The 15292-nt window shown below is 48.4% G+C and overlaps 2 protein-coding genes across 6 annotated transcripts in view; both read right to left on the bottom strand.

Annotated features, from left to right (window-relative positions):
* The window catches only part of PCYT1A (phosphate cytidylyltransferase 1A, choline), a 26083-nt gene extending 13221 nt beyond the window's left edge, over positions 1–12862 (bottom strand). For 2 of the 5 annotated variants that reach the window (XR_008466962.1, XM_054205182.1), the window contains exons 1-2: positions 7058–7201; positions 14–154 (exon numbers count right to left, since the gene is read on the bottom strand). Coding sequence is in view for 4 of the 5 variants with exons in the window: in XM_054205182.1 (XP_054061157.1) it covers positions 14–130 (117 nt within the window). In the remaining variant the exon portion in view is untranslated. Of the gene's footprint in view, positions 1–13; positions 155–2034; positions 2165–7057; positions 7202–9732; positions 9797–12811 lie in introns of those variants that run through there. The other 3 variants (XM_054205183.1, XM_054205184.1, XM_054205185.1) reach the window with 3 other exon arrangements.
* DYNLT2B (dynein light chain Tctex-type 2B) lies at positions 8677–15292 on the bottom strand. Its single transcript, XM_054205190.1, has 5 exons — positions 15140–15292; positions 14490–14623; positions 12812–12881; positions 9733–9796; positions 8677–9118 (listed from the first exon to the last, which is right to left on the bottom strand). Exons 1-5 carry the CDS (start codon positions 15205–15207, stop codon positions 9071–9073), a joined length of 384 nt encoding a protein of 127 aa, XP_054061165.1. The 5' UTR covers positions 15208–15292; the 3' UTR covers positions 8677–9070.

The raw sequence follows: 15292 nt of genomic DNA, 5'->3' as shown, positions 1-15292 counted from the left end.
TGTGCTTACTTACGAATGAGCGCCGGGACATTTTTGGAGGGATTCCATCCAGCTCCGCAGCCCCATTGGGGCCAGATCCATCTTTTCTTCTCTTTCGGGAATTCAGCCTGGAGGAGGTCGGCGGCTCCATCTTGCCAAGCACGTCCAGTCAGAACTGGAACAAAATGAAGGAGAGGGGGTAAAAAAAAAAAAAAAAAAAAAAAAAAAAAAAGAGATATATTTTTCAGCTTTTCCAAAGCAGAATCAGTCAACAGCAGGCACAGTGTACAGAAGGTCAGCGCAAAGACGCAGCCACCTAACAAGGGGCTTAGCCAGTTGTATTTGGCATCAGCTGCCAAGGATTGACAAACAGTGCCTGGTGGGAATACTGAATCATTTAATGTAACCCGGAGCTGTTCCGCAGAGAGAAGCACGCAGCAGTCAGCTGGCGGGAGAGAAACTCGCACAAGAGTTGCAACGCAAGTTATAGATCATTACTATGAGGCTAATTATGCTATTTTAGCATCTGAAAAGCAACCTAAGGATTAAGGCATGCCCAGTTCGCATTCAGCCCTCCCCCAGCTCTCATTTTGATGAATGCAAATACTCTTCTACCCTTCTCTACCTCCCCCTTGCCCACCAAGACAGCTGGCGGGTGTCCTGCATCCCTGTACAATCCTGAACAGAGGAAGGAGCAGATGGACAAGAGTGAGGGAAAGGGTGCAGCCCATGGTCATAACTTAACTGGCTAGCTGGCTTGCTGTTTGTTTTCTTGTTTGTGTAAGGCCAAGCTGCAGCTCCCCAGTAGAGAGAGCTCACCTTGGGATGGCTGCCACCATGCTCCCCTCTCGTCCCCTGTCCCCACTGCAGTGGTGACTCAGCTGATGGTGAAGCAGCTGCTGACACCACATTTGGGCACACTTACTTCTGGCACTTTACGTACCAGGTTGTAATTAGCGGTGGTTCAGCTGAACTGCTTCTGTGATGAACAGACAGACAGACAACCAGCTTGGGACAGAAATCGTGACAGCTATCTGGAAATGAGCTATCCTTGCTCTTGAACTGGAGTCACTGTACCTTCCCAAAAGGGCTCTGGAGCATTAGGAAACCCAGCACTCCACACAGCTGAAACAAAGCTAGGGATTTATAAAAAAGCACAGCAGCAAACATTCCCTTTTCAGCTGCTGCAGGAGTTAGAAACGGGTGCTAGATTTGCAAAGTTTGTAAGTAAAAAGCAGCATTATCTCTTTTGCTCACTTGAAACGTGCAGCTCTCCAGTGCAGCGAATGGCACTTCTGACCTGGCATTCCTGAGAGCAGCACGACCCCTTCGCCCAGGAATGATGCTTATGTGCGTGCCTCAACACCCTAATAATAAGAGCCCTGTGGAATTTAAAATGTCTCCCCACCCACATGCAGTAGGTATGCTGGAACACGTCAGGTGGGGCAAGCGCGAGGTATGGGAAAGGGCAGATGTCCCTCTGAACACCATCCCTCTCCTTGGCAGAGAGTCTCTGGCGAGCATTCCCGCTCGGGATGAGCTGTGACTGTCCTCAGTAAGAGCTGCTGCGCAAAGCCCTGCTGCTCAGCAACCAAGAAGTGTGGGCTTTGTCATAGAGATCACTGAGTGATCAGACTCACTCAAGCACAAATGACTCCAAGTTAAGGAATGTTCCAATGTAAGGAGTCAGGCACAGTTCAATGCACACGAACATCCCGCTCTCCCCACCTCTCATCAACAACAAGATACCTTACGAACAGCATTAGGGCCAAACATAGCTGAACTGCTTTTGGGTTACATGCATGTGGGTACCTCAGACCGCTCTGCTAGACCTAGCACAATGCACTAGGAACAGGAAAAAAGAATCTTAGGTGAGTGGGGAGTCAAAAAAAATATTGGGGAGAGACAAAAATAACAGTGAAGAGCAGTCACAAGGATATTTCAGAACCGCATGAGCCATGCAGCACTCGCTCCATAATGCCTGTGAGTCAAGTTTGCCGAGTTTCCCCCATTTCAGTAATTAATTTACTATTTCCTAACAACAGACAAACATACAGGAGTGCGCACAAGCTATTTCAGGCAAAAAGAGTTTGCAACCCTGAGCTCCAAGTCTTCAAACACTTTGGCAAACATTTAACTTTCAGGCAAGATCTGTGCTATAAATGCAGCAGCTTCCAGAGTGCCTCTGTGAAAAAACAAGATATGACACAAGTAATTAAGTTTTGCAAGGTGCCATCTTGCAAGCACACTCTGTAACCAGTTATTGATTCACCACCACAGTCCTAGCAGAAACCATCCAGTTCACAAAAAGCAGCAGACCTCTGCCTCTGGTTCAGGTAACCCCAGTGTTCACAGAAACAGTGGGGGGAAACAGCAGCAGATTTTCTTTTTATTTGGTCAGAATAATTTCACTGTGCTTCAAGTCACCTGCCAGCCTCTGATCTCTTGCTTTCCTCCCCTTTGGAGAGAATTAAAAGGTCTGTCAACGTGCTGAACGCAGTCATTCTGAACCACTGCCCAGTAAAACATTAAAAAGCACTGGCAGAGGCTTTGGTGCTGAAGTACAGACACAGCCACCTCCACGCACAAACAGGTAAAGGTCTTCCCAATTTAGCAGAGCACCCTGACTTCTCTGCACAGAAGTACGCTCTCTGCTGAGTTATCACCAGCATATTGCTGCTGGGTGCAGAGCTCAGGGCCAGCCAAAACCTGCAGGTTACAACACAGGGCAACACTGTGCTTTATGCCAACGTACAGCAGCACTGTCCCAGCTCAGGAGAAATCTCATACAGCTTCTTCCAACCCCTCCTACACCCAACCATCCACTTACGTCCACCCTAACTCACTTTTCCACTTCTCAGGGTATATGTCATCAAATGATGGCAAACAACAGCTTTGAGGACGGTGTAAATATGCTCAATCTGCTCTGACGTTTCAGGACAGATGCTGCTGAAAGGGCCTCTGCAGTGTCTGGAGAGCTGGGCTGGGCACCTCATGAGTGACACAGCTCTGCTAATTACTCAAATTAATGCAGAAGTTAAACAATAATTTTACCACTCTTCAGAGCTTTAAAACCTCTATCCTGTGGCTAGGGAGTTTCTGGGAAGTCCCCCCAGCACCAAACTAACCTTCCTTAAAAACTGGGAACACGTTGTTTTTAAAAACAAACTACACCTTACTGCGATACAGCTACTAATCTTAGAATGTTACATTTTGACCCAAATGACTAAAATAGCAACTCAAACAATTACTTACTAACAATGGGATCTGGCATCTGTAGCTGAGCTTAACACACGAGCACACAGCTTTGCTTCCCCAAATGCGTAAAACACTGACTGTTCTAAAATTAAATACATTTGCAGTAGATGGGGAAGGGGGAAGAAAAGATAGCTCTCAAAGCTCATTCTGAAATACTCCAAGATAAAAAAGGAGGCATAACGAGAAGAAAGAGCCTATTTTGTCTAAGGCATCACCCTCCTGCACTACTGAGAATACGAGAAACTGCTCGCTAGGAGCAAAGTTAAGAAGTGCCCCATTTGGGAAAGCAATGGGCAAATCACAGTCTCTGCGCCACTTTACAAAACACACGGGGCTTTGCTTCCGAGATTTATTTCTTTGGCGCGTATCCTCTATCAAAGAAGCGCCTTGCATCACCTGCCAGCGAGCTCACCCTGAGAGAGAGTGAGTTGTACGGGCTCTGTGAGGAGCAGCTGACTGTCAGACAGAAGAGTTGCTCTCCCTGTCAGGGAATCACTCCATCCTTCCTCTCAGTCCTCAAGTGCAGCTATCGAATAAAGGAGGGGAAGTGGTCGAAGGGCGAAATAGGAGTTTTCTTTGAACTGTGGCAATAACGGCCTTCAGAAATCATCCAGCACTTCGCTGAGAGTAATACTACAAAGCTCAAGACACTTCCCACTGAAATGCCGCCACTTCTGGGAGGAAATAAAGGACAAGCATTAATTACGACAAAGAAAAAAACACATATAGGCAGGGAAGGAATTTAAAACTTGTCCCTTAGTGTGAGCTAACTACACCTTCCTCCAAGCTGGAATTTAACCACCACACCCAAGTTAACACCTCTGGCAGATGGAGAAGGTCAGAATAGGCTGGGCAAATCTTGCTTAGCCAAAGCCTTATCTCACTGTCTGCATCTTCATATGGGCAGCGCTGAGGTTTTGTTTAGCCTTGGTGGTGCCAGAGAACTGCCTGCCTCACACTACACCAGAGGAGGAGATCAGATATTCCCGCACCCTAAGCACAATGATGGCATGAGGACCTGGACCAGCTGCATTCTTTGTGTTTTGACATCCCAAGGAATTTCTTGAAGAATATTATCTGCAAATCTACATGCCATAGCAGGATTTCTTCGGCCGCTTCCGCTGCTTTTCACTTGCAGATTTATGCGCCAGGGCAAAATAAATCCTGCTACTTAAAGCCTGTGGAAAACAAGAGCTGACTGAGACAACTCATAAATGCTCCAGCCCAAGGCTGTGGCATTCCCCAGAGATCCCAGTCAGGCACGCTGGTCCAGCGAGGCCCCTCTGACCCGTGCAGCTCCAGGGCTCCCCGGTGGCACTGCCTGCTCCCCAGCTCTCCCATTGTCCCGCTGAACTCTGAAGGCGTTGGCACAGTCAGATGTGACTGTCATGTGCTGCTTTGCCTACAAGATCATTCCACTTTACAGGGGCAAGCTATTTCTCTTCTGCTGACTCATCTGCAGGCAAATACTACTAAACTTTGCACTCTGCCAGCTGTCTGCAGAGAATTGCCTTGACACACGGACAGCGAGAGCTTCAAGGAAAAGGAAAAAGTCCTGTCACTTCAGATAATTCCCCTGCCAGGCTGTAAAGTACCAAAATGACCCTGTGCTCCTTGATCATGAGAAGACAATCCTTTTCCCCCCGTTCTCCCTCACCTCCAACCCCCAGTTTACGATTAACCTTACTGGTTTGTATCCCTGTAGAGGTCTGCTGTAGACAGAAAAGACTCAGCAGAGGTTAATGACAGAAGACTCATCACCGTGAGAACCTGATGAAAGCCTGTTTACAAGATGAGGGTTAACCTGTACATAATTACTGGGAGAGACCAGGATGTCTCTTCAGTCTGTGCTTAAAAATCTTGCCCAATCTCCAAGGCAACTTTATTCCCAGCCCCAACTTGTGAGGCCTTGATTTGCTCCAATCTCCAGGCCGAGGGCATCTGCTTAAAAACAGTGCTAATGGCTGTGACCCAGCCTGCTCACCTCCAGAAGACTGCAACTCTCCCCAGCGTGGCTCCCCACAGTCAGCATCAGCTAGCTCTAGACGGTCTAAGCCCCTTATGAAGGTTACTGCAGGATCTGGCAGGCAGAGCCCTGTCTACCCCGAAGAGACGGGCTGCCTCGGCTACTCTGGTTGAGCAAAAGCAGCTATCCTGCAGTATATCAACAGTCACGTGAATGTATAAAAGGGATTCCAGTTCAGCCAGTGCCACACACTGGTCCAACAGCATCCAGACCCAGACCTTTGCCAAAACAAATCCCCAAACCTTGCATCCCCTACTGCTACAGGCAGGTTGATATTTGCTCAAGCAGAGACCAAGCATGTAGAAGTATCCCTGCCCTGTAATTGATTAAAAAACGCTGCTTTTCACCAACAAAGTCCCAAATGGCTTCAGATAATTCTCTCTGACACCACCACAACTGAAATCAGTGCAGCGTGATCACCTAGGCAGCGCTGCTAGGAAATACACACACACAAAAAGAGAAACTGTTGGCAAGACGTTCTCCATGAATTCACGGCCCTTCTGGGTACACCAGAACCCCAAGGCACTGAGTGTCCTGGCACGCGACAAAGTCTCTGCTGTGGCGAGCAAGGCAGCAAGAATCGGGTTTATGCAGAATTTCAGAAAAGATTTGGAGCATGCACAGGGACAATGAAGTACAAGGATGGGCGGTTGTTCTGCCCTGACTTTTGTTTTGTCTTGCATTGTGTTTTGGTTTTAGGGCCTAACAACCAGAGCCTTTTGAGACTTCGGGAGGCAACCTCCTTTAGTAGGCTTACACAGCAATGCCAAATCCTTGCTCCAACAATTATTGTTTGTGGCTCATTCTACAGTAATTCCAAGACAATTGCAATCCAGACCCTGGACCAAGAAACTTCCAAGTCACGACTTTTAATAATTTTGCATATATAGGAAATTGCTTTGGGAAATAGAGCACGCGTATTTGCCATGTGAATTTCCAAAGCAAATACGGTGGCTGTCCTCGGGCCCTGGAGTCCTGCGGACGGAAACCCAGCAGTACCTGCTGCTGGCTCCCCCAGTCTCTGCCAGCTGCAGGCTGGGAACAGAGGAGGGAAGGCCACCTGCAGCCTCCGGCACCTCCCTCCACAGACAGCCAGGGCTACCGAGGAGCATCACAGCTCTCAGAATTCCTGCAGGCTTTAACTCTAACTACAAAACTATTAATTAGTGCAGCCAGGACCACGGTGGACACAAAAAGCGGGTTGGAGAGGATGTGTGCCTGCACAGCAGCTAGGTCACACCTTCCTTCTCCGCAGTCAGGGCCACCTCCTCGCTGTCCTTCTCTCTGCCCAGGCCTTGGCTGTATCCCCTAACAGGGGGGATGTCCCCCAAGGCCCCCATGCTCCAAGCCCTGGGGGTGTACTCCAAAAGTTTCCCAAAGCATCTGCCGCTGTCTTGTCTCAGACTGTTGTACCCTTCCTCACACAGCATCCCAGGGGAGAAACCTGTCCCCAGAGCCACCCCACAGGGACACCCTCCAGAGCCACCCCAGTGTCCCCCCAACATTCCCCACCGACAGACCCCACAGCCACTCCAGTGCCTGCGCCCCCCCACATTGCCCACTGACAGACCTTACAGCCACCCCAGCGTCCCTCCACATGCCCCACTAGCAAATCCCACAGCCACCTCAGTGCCCCCCCCCACATTCCCCACTGACAGACCCACAGCCACCCCAGAACCCCCCTACAATCCCCAGTAACAAACCCCACGGCCACTTCAGGGCCCCCACGTTACCCCCGCGACCGACCCCGCAGCCGCCCCGGAGCCCCCCCCACCCCGTGCCGCTCCGCCCTACCAGCGCTCCGCCGGCCGCAGGCACCTCCGCAGCCCGGCCGGCCCCGCCGCCGCTGCCAGAGCCGCTCCCGGCCGGGCCCCGCCCCGCTCCCGCCAACGCCAACGGGGCGGCGGGCGGAGCCGCTGCGTGTCGGGCCGGGGCGGCCGGAAGGGACCGGCCGCGCCCCGGGGAAACCGCGCCCCTGCAACCTCCGTTCCGGCTCCCATCGGGGCCGGTCTCGTACGGTGGAGGGTGCCCGGGGAGCGCCGCGCTCGGATCGGGAACCGGCGGCGGGGGAACGGGAACCCCCCGAAGGAGGACCTTCGCCTGCCAAATATGAACTCGGGGGGTTGCGGAAGGACGGAGAGGAGCACCCCGGGGGCTGAGCTGCCTTCACCTGCTTTATACAATGCCTTTGTGAAACAGATGTTAAAATCCTCAAAAACTGAGCGAGCGCAAGGTGAAAAATGGTGATTTAATCGCTGTGACTTGATAAAGAAAGTCAAAACAAGTATCCGAGGGTAGATATCATCTCCTGGCAAAGTGTCTTTATGTGGAGGGTTTCACTGCTCCCCAAAATTTGCACTCCAGGTTCTCGCACAAACCCGATGGTGCCATTGCATCCTCTCTGCAGCTCCCTGAACGAGCAGCAGCCGCGGGCAGCAATCAGGGAACTCATCCTCTGTTTCCCATCGGAGGAAAATGAGAGGAAACCACTTTCAAACAAACACAATAAACAAACAGGTGCACGCTGCCTCCGGTATTGTAGCCAAAAGAGTGATTGTAGAAAATGCATTGTAATTTGTTACTTCCCCGCTTTCCGAGAGCTGCAGGGGCAGAGCGCGTTTTGCTCTAGTGGCTGGTGAGGGCAGGATTTGGGATTCACCTCACCCAACTTCAGCACTCTAAAGGCCATTTGTGCCATTGAAATTACTCGGCTGTGCTTGCTCCTCAGTCAGCAGAGCCAGAACAGGCATCACCACAGAGCAACTTTTTCCAATGGGCACCCAGGATGCACTCTGGTGGCACCCACTCTCTTGGGAACCAGGCCGGTCCTCTAACTTTTGGGGAGGTGAGAAGCTTTATCACCCCTTTTCTGATCTACAGCAGCCTCTTCTACTGCTCTTTTACAAGGCTGGAGTCCCACCTAACAAGTTTGGGCTCCAAACATCCACCCTCGTATGCCAAGACAATTACAGGAAGGCAAGATTGAGAAAACTGAGAAAACACTGCAGTATCTGCTGCAGCGGGCAATGAGCAGTGATTACTCACAGCATCCACAGCTGCCAAATTGCGGCAAACCAATGAGGAGTTAGAGCAGGGAGGAGTTTTGGCTGTCAGTAGGGTGTGCAGGTTACTAGCCTGACCTAGTGTCCTAAATACTTTGTCTTCTTATCAGTTAATATCATCTCGTGTGACACTTAGCTGGGATTCACAGCCCAGTTGTTATGGGAGTCACAGGAACAACTCTGGATAACCAGAATATGAGGTTGGCTTTATGGGTTAACTTACAAAGGACCCTCAGCAAACGCTCCTCTGAGAAGCACAGACAAGCAGCCAAGGCTAGTGCGTCTTGTAGAGTGGAAAGAAAAGGACAATGGTGGGAATGGCAACCTGGTCAACCCACAAGAGACAAAATGTTAAATACATAGATTTATTATGTTACATTTCTTATAAATAGTTCGTTCATTTCAGAAAGTTAACAAAAATCAGAACCCTTTCAAGACAAAAGTTGAATTTGCCTTAGAAACAAGGGCTATTGGCAATACACTTTTTTAGGACAAAACCAATATGCTATATAAAAACAAAGGGTGATTTAAATAAAGGACATAACAATATTGTGCTTAAAGCTATATCAATACCCACAAGGAAGAAGGAATGTTGTAGTGTGTAGAACAGGTGTAGGACATGTTTGTAGAGCTGTTTTTTTTGTTAGGTACTAAAGGAAGAACACGATACTTTTGTGCACGTTAACCAAGAATACCCTAAAGAGTTCTGCCCCACCTCTGTCCTTCTGTGGATTGTTTACAGTCTTCAATAGTAGAAGCAGCCAAATGCAGCTACCACACAAAACAGGCTGTCCTGGGGAAAACAGCGAAAGGCTCTGGGTTAGTAAAGGCAAGCTCTTTGCTAGCCTAACCGAAAAGGGTAACCTAAGGGAACATTTAGAGCAGAGCATAACCTTATATTGTAACATATTGCAGTGTTCTGTCTTTTAGTTAGTTTCTTATTCACCTCACTTGCGGTGTAACCCAGGTCAATGCGCCTGAATGCCAGAAGTGCCTCAATTTACTCCATCCACGCACCCGCAGGTGTCTAGGTGTCAGTTTAAAATAAAATAATAATGAAATAAAACCTTGACTTTTGCTCAGTCCTGGATTCCAGCAAAGCATATAAGAGAAGACTTTACCTCTTGTGCTTCCTCTCTGCACCTGTAAAATGGTGTGACTATAACGACTTGTGAACAGTACTGTATGACCTACTCAGGAAATAAGTTTTACTGTGTTGGATATTATATCTAAGTATGTTTTGTCAATGAGGATGTAAATCATACTGTTTCAATAGGTCTTGGTTCCTTCCTTCCTTCCTTCCTTCTAGTGGTTGTTTTCTGTCTGCTCCATGTTTAAGGTGACTCCGCCTCTCATACAAAAGCAAGCGGCTTTTCACTTTCCCATGGTAAAACAGCCGATACTTACATTCATGAACACGTCGTGAGCATAGCTGTCAGTGTCAGCATCCCAGAAACATCGCGCAGCCATACTAGACAAAGGAGACAGAGCGGAGCCATTACCCACGGAGCTCATGTTTAAGGACCTAAGTGACCAGATACTCTCCTCAAAAAGCAAACTGAGCTTCCTTTAAAGATAAAGTGTTCTCCTGAATCCTGAGCCTAGATCCCCACTACTGAATTCCCCCATGTGCTGTAACCCTCTCTGTATGTGGATCAAGCTCCATCTTCAAACTCATCAGCTACCAACCCTGTCACATATCAACCCTGCCCATACCAGAAAAGGACCTGGGGATGCTGGTGGACGGCCAGCTTAACATGAGCCAGCAGTGTGCCCAGGTGGCCAAGAACGCCAACAGCATTCTGGCTTGTATCAGGAACAGTGTGGCCAGCAGGAGCAGGGAAGTGATGGTGCCTCTGTACTCGGCACTGGTGAGGCCTCACCTCGAGTACTGTGTTCAGTTCTGGGCCCCTCTGTACAAGAGGGACACTGAAGCGCTGGAGCGTGTCCACAGGAGAGCTACCAGGCTGGTGAGGGAGCTGGGCATGTTTAGCTTGGAGAAGAGGAGGCTGAGGGGAGACCTCATTGTCCTCTACAACTACCTGAAAGGAGGTTGGAGAGAGGTGGGTGTTGGCCTCTTCTCCCAGGTGAATAATGACAGGACCAGAGGAAATGGTCTGAAGTTGTGGCAGGGGAGGTTTACATTAGACATTAGGAAGAATTACTTTACTGAAAGAGCGGTCAGGCACTGGAACAGCCTGCCCAGGGAGGGGGTTGAGTCACCATCCCTAGAGGTGTTTAAGAAACATCTAGATTTGGCACTTCAGGGCATGCTCTAGTGGCAGAGATTGTAGGGGGTTTTTTTGTGTGTGTATGGTTGGACTCGATGATCTCAAAGGTCCTTTCCAACCATGAAGATTCTATGATTCTTCATATCCTCTGTGTAGCAGGGCTTGAAACCTCATTGCTATGGTGCTTGAGAATATTTGACTTCTGGCCTATGCATATTGGTGGCTAAATTAGCTTATTTGTTCTTGTCCTTCACCTCCCGCACCCTCTGGCACATGCTCCCAATTTATTTATAGGGAGCTATCGTATTCCTTGGCAGACTTCGTGTTACTAGAGCATGAGCTAAGGTTTTCTAGTCCTTTCGTACCTATCCTCTCTGTTCCCCGACCATCCTGCTGGCCTTTTTTCTACACCTGCTTCAGTCCAAGCCTTACCCTGAAGACAAGAAACCGGACCATAATAATATTGAAACCTCTATGATAGTAACTCCGTAAATCATTTGAGTAAATGATTCTTGACAAGGCAATGGGAGAAAAGGAACAAACAGACCTAAAACCAAGTAGCAGAAACTTCACTGGGCCAATTGCCCAAGAAACTTGGCTATACTGCATGAAATGTGTCCTTAAGGTGAACTTGACTAATTATAATATGAAAACCACTCCTCTAGAAGTTAGGATAGCTGCCTCCACTTGAAGACTCTCACACACTGAGCCTGCACAGTAAAATTAAGAGATACTGTACCTTTAACTGGAGACGAGGACATTTTATGCCAATCGGCTTCAAGATAAGGAATTATACGCACCAGTAAAAAGCTGATAAACAATGAATATGTTAATTATGCTAATTTACAATGTATAAGTGAAGGACTGTTTCAGTGCTGCGTGTGCTAGCTTTGTGGAAATATCCCCTAGCACCCTTTTCTGCGCAGAACTGCTAATAAGTAGTTAGTACCTTGACTCTGTGTGTTATTGGCTTGCACACCAGGTAAATGATCCCACGAGTTTTGGGACAACAATAACAGGATATTACAGCCAATACCTTGCTGCTGCCTTGTCTAATGTTATTGACACTCCCCTTTCTTTGCTGCAAATGCCCTGCCCTAGTCAGTCTCAGCTGACCGGATCCCTGTTTGTGGCAGTGTGTTGTTCTTAGTCCCTACGCGTATGATTTATAAGCCTGCTGAATTTCATCCTTTTTTTCCTATTACCTTAGCCCTCAGGGTCATGCTGGTGGTGTTTTTTTTTTTTTCTTTTTTATTTTTTTTCCACTCCAATAATCCACTCTGCCTCAGGAATAGCCTGGTTACACAGTATTTTGCATTAACGATGTTAGCGATCACACTTCAGTCTTGCCTCTTGCCTATTGCAAACCAGAGAATTTCCCCAATTGCTCTGTCAGTCTGTGTTGCTGGGCTTCACATTTCAAATCAGGCCACTTCATTGAACCAGTCACCCTGGTACGGTGCTTCTGGAGCAGCCTGCCTGCAGACAGACATTCCTGACAAAAGCCTAAGCAGCAGGTACAAATATTCCTTCCTGACCTCCAGAACATTGAAGCAGCAGATCTGATTACATCTCTGCTGCACTTAGCTTCTGCTGGCGTACCAGGCGCAATAATAAAGATAAGCCCAGCAGATAAAACACATAAACCTTGTGGGCTGTTCTTTTTTGTCTTCTCCCTACTCACTAGTAATGGAAAGCTACAGCCCACTACTGCAGCCATGAGGAATTCTTTTGTCTGATTGCAGGCATCTGGAGCTGGACTGCAAGTGCTCAGCACCCACAGTCTAGGCTCGACTCCCAGGACAGTATTGCGTGTGGATTACGGATATTTAAACTTCTGAAAAATGCCTACCAGGGGGGATTAAATGCAAACGCAGTACTTGTAGAAATCTGGCTTTAGGTAGAAGTGAGTTACCATGGCTCTTGTGCTCCAGCAGGGCCTTGAGAAAGGACTGGGTGTGTGCTCTAGTTCATCATAAGTACAACATCTAATGCCTTTCTGCAACACTGCTCTCACAAACACTTTTCAGCATTTCAGCTTGCTAAGAACCACCACACAGCCAATTATCACTGCGTAATTCAATCAGGCACAGTCCAAGCCCTCACTTTCCACTTAAAAGAAACTGTTTTACACTTTATCATCTGCAGAGAGATTGCTGTAGCCTAGGAAAGTTCGAAGCAGCTTCCAAAGAAAAAAAAACCCACCCTAACTCAACAAAAATTATAGTAATACAGTTAGTAGATTGAAAACTTACTTCACTCCTTCTCCTCTCTGCTCTCCAATCACAACCTGCACCACCATTTTGTACCTGTCAAATCCCTCCTCTGGAAGGGGAGAAAAAAAAAATAATAGTGAGAGCAATGACCTGTTTAAAATATGAGCCCAAAACAGGACCCAGAAAGCTAAAGATTTTTGGTTACAAAGCAAGCATCCTGTACAAGTCCATGCAATTGGTGAAGTGGACAGACTGCCTTGCGGCTTCATTTTCCTTGGTACAGAGTACCACAGTCTTATTGGAGTTAAAGGGTGAAGAGGGTATTTGGCATCCATTAAAAGATGCATCTAAGGCAGAAGACACCCCTGAACAGCCACACTGTATGTCAGCATTCTGCTCTGACATCTTTCAAGAACTGAACACATAGAAAGAATGTAAATAAGGCTGCTGGTGGACAAAATCCAATTTGAAAAAAAAAAAAGGCTTATTTTAAAACTGTTCTGATGCAAAAGTATTGCAGAGATTCTTCAGCCATGTAGGTGTTTCCTTTGCTTCTGAGCTGGGATAAACGGCCACATAAAAGCATGTGTGGATCTACGCTATGTGTCTGCAAAGATATGCAGTTGTTTTACAATACTAAAGAAATACCTCTGGGGCACAGGCCAGATCCAGTCTTGCCATGGCAATGTTCCAGAAGCCAAATCAGAACAAGCATGTTTAAAATAAAATATAGATCGTAATGCCTGTCTTCAACAAAGCAATGTCCCAGGAAGACTCTGGCGCAGTGTTTCCACTGCAGGATTGAACACAACATGCTGGGCCTGGTAACATCCACCATGTCAATGTTTTCCAGAGATGCTGGCTGATACAACAGCCACACCAGGCTAATCTCGCTTCAGGCCACTGCAAGCGTGTTTACAAATTATTGAAGCCAAGCCCTGTGCATATTAGCTCAGCATCAACATGTGTTGGGACTACAGCTGCTACTGGTTTTAAAGCAGATGTGTAATTCTGGAAGAAGCATAAATCCATGATTCCTGCCGAGGGTGATGGTACATCTGTGTCACCGTGTCAGGCCAGCCCAGCATATGGAGCACCAGCCTGTCCCCAGGAAGAAGGCAAATAAAAAGTGATTGTGCCGACTCACATCTAGGTACTTGTTCGAGCACTGAACACAGGAAACACCTGCCAGAGCCTGAAGTTTAGTTCTTGAACTCAAAAGTGTTGGAGGGCATCCTGCACAGCACCACCAAGACCTTTTTCCAGTGCAGTAAGGCTGTCGTCACGCCCTCCCTTGGCTGTGCTCCTAATTCCCCCTTCACTGCTCCCACTGGGCCTTGTTCTGATCTCCCTGCTATTCCACTCTGATCTAGCTTGCAGCAGAAAAAAAGCAGGAATGATTCTGTTTATTGGAGCAAGAAGCATCACTTCTTCCTTCTCTCTAATGTACCTTCTTTCCCCCTGCAGCCCCTCCAATGCTGAAAGCCCACACCAGCCAGTCTATACAAAAAACAAATCTTGTCTGCTTGATTTAGGTTTCTAGTTCCGCAGGCAAGGAACGTATGTAGATAGGCAAGAATGTTTCATAACAGTAGACTCTAGTCAGTCAATGGGGAAGAAATAGAGATTTCAAGAATAAAGGAGGAAAGAGGGATTTTGTCAAAGGGAGAGGACACAGCAAGAAAAAAAAAATTACTTCCCCAGCAAACCGCCTTACCTTTCAGTCTGTCTTTTATTGTCTCTGATAAAGACTTTGTAAGCTGAGGCATTTCTTCTGGGACATACTCTACGTTGGCCAGCTTCTCCTTCAGTATCGCATGGATACATTCTTTTACCGTGGATGACTTAAATCTATCAGCACAAAAAAAAACCCAAACAGCAACAGAAGGCCCAGAAAGTTCACACAACATGTAGAAACATAGATAACCCCACCTGGGAAAATTTATCTGTCACATAATAAAGGCAAATGAAAAAACCTGGGGAAAAAAAAACCCAGCTAAGATGGAGATCCTCAACCAGCCCTGCCAAAAGCCAAACACCCATAAACACAGGTGCAAAACCAGCCCCATCGGGGGTTATCTCCCACCTGTGCTCTCCTCACCTCCCCACCCACATCCCCCTACACCTCATGTCAAAGTTGCTCTGGGAGCCCAGTGCCCCCCCAGTCCCCAAACCCAGGGCTTCCCCACTTCCAACACCCCACCCCCCCAGCCCCATAGCCTCATGCCAGCCCTCCATACCCAGGGACCCCCTCCCCGACAGTCCCTCCGCAGCTCCCACATCCCCAGGGCCGCCCCTCGACCCGAATCCCCCAGGACACGCCGCTCCCGCCCCGGAGCCACCACCCCTAGCGCCCCCCCGGCTCACCGGTGCTGGAGGCCGGGCCGCAGGCTGTACGTGTTCCCGGCCCCATCGTCCGGGCCCAGCTCGCCCATGGCCACAGACCGCCCCGGCGCTGGTTACCCTGACAACCACCGCCACTTCCGCCTCCGTCGCGTCACGGCGCACCGCCTTTGCGTC

Source organism: Rissa tridactyla, chromosome 6, assembly GCF_028500815.1.
Source record: "Rissa tridactyla isolate bRisTri1 chromosome 6, bRisTri1.patW.cur.20221130, whole genome shotgun sequence".
Lineage (NCBI taxonomy): Eukaryota > Metazoa > Chordata > Aves > Charadriiformes > Laridae > Rissa > Rissa tridactyla.
Note: the sequence above shows the minus strand (reverse complement) of the source record. Positions and strands in the feature narration are given on the sequence as shown.

What these genes read in the sequence shown, in the direction of transcription:
- DYNLT2B (XM_054205190.1), bottom strand. Translation starts at nt 15,207, where the DNA reads ATGGGCGAGCTGGGCCCGGACGATGGGGCCGGGAACACGTACAGCCTG. An exon ending in CGGCCCGGCCTCCAGCACCG is followed by an intron (nt 14,624 to 15,139) that starts GTGAGCCGGGGG and finishes TTGTGCTGATAG; the next exon opens with ATTTAAGTCATCCACGGTAA. An exon ending in AATAAAAGACAGACTGAAAG is followed by an intron (nt 12,882 to 14,489) that starts GTAAGGCGGTTT and finishes CTCCCCTTCCAG; the next exon opens with AGGAGGGATTTGACAGGTAC.